The following is a 6202-nucleotide window of genomic DNA, read 5'->3' as shown; positions in this document are numbered from 1 at the left end:
AGGGGGAGTTGAAATGGTTCGCGACTGGGAGGTGCAGTTGTTTGTTGGGAACCGAGCGTAGGTGTCCTTTCTTAAGTAGGGAGATCAAAAGTGTACAAAAATTGACACAAAGATTAGTCAGGTGGTTAACTATGAGGAAGAAGGTCTCAGGTTACAGGAGGATATAGATGGGCAGAAGGAACTTAACCCTATGAGGTGGTGAAATTTGGAAGTAACAAGACAGGAGAGTACTCAATAAATGGCAGGAACAGGAATAGGCCATTCAACCCATCGAGCTTGTTCCACAATTCATAGAACATAGAACATTACAGCGCAGTACAGGCCCTTCGGCCCTCGATGTTGTGCCGACCTGTGAAACCAATCTGAAGCCCATCTAACCTAAACTATTCCATTATCATCCATATGTTTATCCAATGACCATTTAAATGCCCTTAAAGTGGGCGAGTCTACTATTTTTGCAGGCAGGGCATTCCACGCCCTTACTACTCTCTGAGTAAAGAACCTACCTCTGACATCTGTCCTATATCTATCACCCCTCAATTTAAAGCTATGTCCCCTCGTGCTAGCCATCACCATCCGAGGAAAAAGGCTCCCACTGTCCACCCTAACTAATCCTCTGATCAATGATATCATGGCTGATCTGTGCCTTAACCCCATATACCTGCCTTTGGCCCATATCCCTTAATACATTTGCTCAACAAAAAAAAAACTTACCTATCTCAGTTTTGAAATTAACAATCAATCCAGCATCCACTACTGTTTTTAGAAGACAGTTCTAATCCTCTCCCACCCTTTGTGGGTCAAAGTGCTTCGTAACACCTGTCCTGATGGTCTGGCCCTAATTCTCAGACTATGCCCCTGGTTCTAGAATCCCCAAACAGTGGAAATAGTTTCTCTTTATCTACCCTGTCTTTTCCTGTTAATATATTGAAAAGATTAATCAGGGCACCCCTTAACCTACTAAATTCCAGAGTAAACAGGTATAATTTGTATAATTTCCCCACATAATTGAGCTCCTGGAGTCCAGGATAACACCGTGTGGACCTGGAGGAACACAGCAGGCCAGGCAGCATCAGAGAAATGGTTTCTGAAGAAGGGTCCCGACCCGAAATGTCAACTTTCCTGCTCCTTGGGTGCTGCCTGGCCTACTGTGCTCCTCCAGCTCCACACTGTGCTGTCTCTGACTCCAGCATCTGCAGTTCTTGCTATCTCTCCTGAAATCCAGGTATTGTTTTGTAAACCTGCTTCAAAGCCAACCTATTCTCCCTAAGGTGTGGAGCCCAAATCTGCTCACAGTTCTCCAAGTGGGGTCTAACCAGGGTTTTGTATAACTGCAGCATAACATCTTTGTCCTTATGCTCCAGTTCACAAGGTATATTGCTCAGAGGAGCAGATGGATCTTGGGATGCTTATCCAAAGATCCCTGAATGCAGCAGGACAGATTAACTGTTTAGTTAAGACGACATACAGGACACTTGCCTTTATTAGTCATGGGTTAGATTATAAGAACAGGGAACTGTACTCTGCTCCTATGATGCTGCTTGACCTGCTGTGTTCATCCAGCCCTGCACCTTGTTGAGCTGTACAGGACTTTGGTTCAGCCAGAGCTGTGTGCAGTTCTGGTCACTGCGCTACAGGAAGGATGGGATTGCACTGGAGGGGGTGCAGAGCAGATTCATCAGGGTGGTGCCTGGGATGGAACATTTCAGCGATGAAGAGAGGCTTGGATAAGCTCAGGTCATTTTATTTAGAGCAGAGAAGGTTCGGGGGGAATCAGATTGAGGTGTATAAGATGATGAAGGGCATGGACAGGGCGAATAGGGAGCAGCTGCTCCCCTGGGTTGAAGTGTCAATAATGAGGGTACGTAATTTTGAAATGAAAGGCAGGAGGTTTGAAATGGATTTGAGACAACCTTTTACACCCAGAGAGTGGTGGGTTTGGAATGCACTGCCTGGGAGGGTAGTTGAGGTGGGAAACCTCATAACCTTTAAAAAGTACTTAGATGAGGTCTTGAAGTGTGATAACATTCAAAGCATCTATTGCTGGAAAGTGGGATGAGTTTAGATTTTGAGTAATTTTGGATGCTCAACCCAGATGGGCCAAAGGGCCTCTTCAGTGCTGTATGACTCTGTTAAAAAAAACTCCCATTTCTGAAGAAGGGTCTAGGGCCGAAACGTCAGCCTTCCTGCTCCTCTGCTTGGCCTGCTGTGTTCATCCAGCTCTACACCTTGTTATCTCAGGTTTTCCAGCATCTGCAGTTCCTACTATCTCTAAAATACTCCAGGCATGCTTTTACCAAGATCCTGCATAACTGCTGTATGGCATCTCTATCTAAACTCAAATCCTCAAGTAGTCACTGTTGCAATGTAGGAAACTTGTTGCACAGCAAGCTCTCACAACAGCAAATGCACTGGATTAGAGATGTTGTTTGTATAAATATTGTCTCACGTCACAAAGCAGAGAGCACATGTTCTTTGAAATAGCTTCCTGGAATTTGTTTTTTTGTCTCCTTGACAGTGTAAATGTCCTCTCAGTTTAACATCTCATCTGAAAGCCCAGAAAACTATCAGACACAAGAGCAGAATTAGGCCATTCACCCCATCAAATTTGCTTTGCCATTCGGTGGGATCATGACTGGGCTGATTATACTGAGCTCCACTTTCCTGCCTTTACCCTGCAATCCTCACCTTTAACAGCACAGCACTCCTTCTGAACTCAGAACTTGTGCCAGAGTTTCTGAAGTGAGATCTTGAACTCACAGTCATCAGATCATTAACAACATCCCTGAATTGCAACTGACAAGAGTAGTTAAAGCATAGGGTCACCATGACCTCTGCCAAACCAAGATTTTGATTGGAAATATATCACTGTTCCTTCAGTGTCGCTAGATCAAAATCCTGAATTCCCTCCATAAAGGGCATTGTCAGTTTATATACAGTACATGGACTACAGTGGTTCAAGAAGGCAGCTCACCACCACCTTCGAGGGCCACTAGAAATGGTGAATTAATGCTGGCCTAGCTCAGCTCCCAGCACATGAATAATTCACTTCCTGACTCCCCAAAGCCTGTCCACGATCTACAAGGCACAAGTCAGGAGTGTGATGGAATACTCCCCACTTGCCTGGATGAGTGCAGCCCCAACAACACTCAAGAAGCTTGACACCATCCAGGATAAAGCAGCCGCTTGATTGGCACCACATCCACAAACATCCCACTCCCTCCACCACTAACGCTCAGTAGCAGCAGTGTGTACTACCTACAAGATGCACTGCAGAAATTTACCCAAGATCCTCAGACAGCACCTTCCAAACCCATAAACACTTCCATCTAGAAGGACAAAGGCAGCAGATACATGGGAACACCACCTCCTGCAAGTTCCCCTCTGAGCCACTCAACATCCTGAGTTAGAAATATATCACCGTTCCTTCAATGATACTGAGTCAAAATCCTGGAAATCAACCCCCCCAAGGGCATTGTGGGTCAACCTACAGCACATGGACTGCGGTGATTCAAGAAAGCAGCTCACCCCCACCTTCTCAAAGGGGCAACTAGGGACGGGGAATAAACACTGGCCTAGCCCAGGCTCCCTAGTATGACTCCGACAAAAGTAAGAAACTAAAATAAGCACGTAGGAACCCCTGAATAACAGAGACAGGCTCGGAATGTTAGACATTGTACAGCAGTGACAGGCCGAACCAGCAAACCTGATATCAGATTACAAATAAAGCGGGTGGGAGGGTTTGTGAGCAACAGCTGATGTTTTTTTTCCCCCCACCAAATCCGGTCAAGGTAGTGGCGAAATTGAAAATAAAAATCAGCGGATTTTGCAGGGGTGCGAGTGGAGTGGAGAAAACATGAACTGTTTTGCTACCGCGTCCCCCCTCATCAATTCCACCGCACCCACCCAAAAAAAAAAGAACAAAACCCCTACCCCACCCCAAACGGACAAGAGCAAGAGGCTCACAGGAGTGAATGAGATCCTCGAAGTGGAGTTTCTGGCGGAGATCTCGGTGCTGGAGCTGTCGGATAATATGCTTCCTCCAGTCTGTGCCTTCGCTGGGAGTCTCCATGGCTGAAAGTGACAGGAGAAACTGGCAACAGTGAAATGTAACAAGCGCCGGTGACGTCACCGGGCCGAGGGGAATCCCCGGGCTGCAACTCCCCGCCCACCCAAGACCGGGTTAAGGTTTGGGGGTGGAGGGGGTAAAGAAGATTCTAGCCGGATGTCTCCCTGTCAAAGAGAGTGAGGGGGGTCATGGTGAGGAGCATCCCAGCTCCAGGGGGTGGGTCTCACTTGGAGGTGGGCTGTTTCAACCCGCCCATTGAGAGCTCGTCTTCATCCGCTTCGCGAACCGAAAGTTGCTCGGGTTAACCCCTTGGCGTCCGTCGTAAACATTTACAGACTGGTGTTCCACGCATATATCCACTGCTCAGTGCTGCCTGCCCCTCAGTTCCAGATCCAGGCATCTGACAGGGTGTCAGAGACCCGCAATGATTTTACATGTTATTCATTTCATGGGATTGGGCGTTTATATTTTTACATCAACCTGTTGGTACCTAGTTATGACACACCTCTAGAGTGGATTGGACTATATCAGCACAGCGCCCACTGGGATTGTAAGCTAAACCAGCATTCATTGCTTGTCCCTAGTTGCCCCCTGTGAAGGTAGGGGTGAGCTGCCTTCTTGAATCGCTGCAGTCCATGTGCTGTAGGTAGGCCCAGAATGCCACCAGAAACCTCAAGGGCTTTAACCCAGTGACAGTGAAGGAACAGCGATATATTTCCAAGTCAGGATAGTGAGTGGCTTGGAGGGAAACTTGCAAGTGGTGGTGTTCGCATGTATCTGCTGCCCTTCCTCTAGATGGGAGTGGTCGTAGGCTTGGAAGGTGCTGTCTAAGGATCTTTGGTGAATTTCTGCAGTGCATCTTGTAGACAATACACACTTCTGCTACTGAGCATCAGTGGTGGATGGGATGCCGTTGGTGCAGCAGGAAAGAAGGATGAGTTACTTTCTTAAATGGTGTTTAAAAAATGTTCTTAAGTAGAGCAGAGTGAATTCTTAGGGTGGGGGGGGTTTCTAATTAGAGGATCTGTGCATCATGATTGGTTCTTGAAAGTTAGTTTCCAGCAATCAGTGAATGTGTAGAATCTGGCAGAGACGGATGCCAGTCGGCCCATTAGACAGATATAGGTCCTTTGAAAGTGCAAACCAATCTACCATTGACCGGTTCTCTTTGTAGCCCTACAAAGCTGCCCTTTCCAGAGGTATATCTCATCCATTTCCCTCTAAAGGGATACATCTCATTCTTGCCTCTTTCTACAGGTTTGTTACCCTCTCTAAACATAAGCACTTCTCCAATATACTAGCTAACACAAGTCCCATGATTTAACCCTCTCCCTGGTGTGTACTGTTCCACACTGGATCAATTTTATCCCACATTGCTTCCATTTTAACTTTTTTTAAAATCTTGGTTTCAAATCTCTCCCAATCTTTGTAACCTTCTCCAACCTCACTAATTTCTGAGATCTCTGTGCTCCTTTAACTCTGGCTTCTTCAACACAGCTGGCTGTGCCTTCAGCTACCTGGAGCTCAAAGCTATAGAACCCCCTTGGTAAACCTCGCCTCCTTGCTTTCTCCCTGCCAGTAAGATGTTTGCTTTAGTCACTTGCCCGGTATCTGCTTAAGTGGCTTGGTATCAAAGGTAATCTGAGGGGCTTTGTGGTGCAGTGGTAGTAGCCCTACCTCTGAGTCAGGAAGCCCAAGTTCAAGTCCCGTCTGCTCTGATTGATTTATTGTTGTCAGATGCACTGAGATACAGTGAAAAGTGTGTTTTTTGTGTGCCATACAGGCAGATCATACAATACAAAGTGCATCAGAGCAGAGTGCAGAATACCTACTGAGAAGGTGCAGAGAGAGAGATCAACATTAACATTTGAGAGGTTTGCTCAAAAGTGTGATAACAGCGGGGCAGAAGCTGTTCTTCAATCTGTTGGTATGCATTTTCAAACTTTTGTATCTTCTGCCCAATGGAAGAGGGTGGAAGAGAGTGTAACCGGGGTGGGAGAGGTCTTTAATCATGTTGGTTGCTTTCCCGAGGCAATGAGATGGAATCATTGGATGGAAGGCTGGTTTTTGTGATGGACTGGGCTGTGTTCATGACTGTCTTTAGTTTCTTGAGGTCTTGCCATTCCATGATGT

At 46.5% G+C, this 6202-nt stretch overlaps 1 protein-coding gene across 1 annotated transcript in view; it reads right to left on the bottom strand.

Moving 5' to 3' along the window:
• The window catches only part of LOC109933135 (autophagy-related protein 16-1-like), a 78611-nt gene extending 74334 nt beyond the window's left edge, over positions 1 to 4277 (bottom strand). The window contains exon 1 of the mRNA XM_048597859.1: positions 3950 to 4277. Coding sequence (XP_048453816.1) covers positions 3950 to 4072 — 123 coding nt within the window. The 5' untranslated portion in view covers positions 4073 to 4277. The remainder of the gene's footprint in view (positions 1 to 3949) is intronic.
• Between the last annotated feature and the right edge of the window lie 1925 nt (positions 4278 to 6202).

The sequence above is a fragment of the Rhincodon typus genome, chromosome 6 (genome assembly GCF_021869965.1).
Source record: "Rhincodon typus isolate 14 chromosome 6, sRhiTyp1.1, whole genome shotgun sequence".
In the NCBI taxonomy this organism is placed as follows: domain Eukaryota; kingdom Metazoa; phylum Chordata; class Chondrichthyes; order Orectolobiformes; family Rhincodontidae; genus Rhincodon; species Rhincodon typus.
Note: the sequence above shows the minus strand (reverse complement) of the source record. Positions and strands in the feature narration are given on the sequence as shown.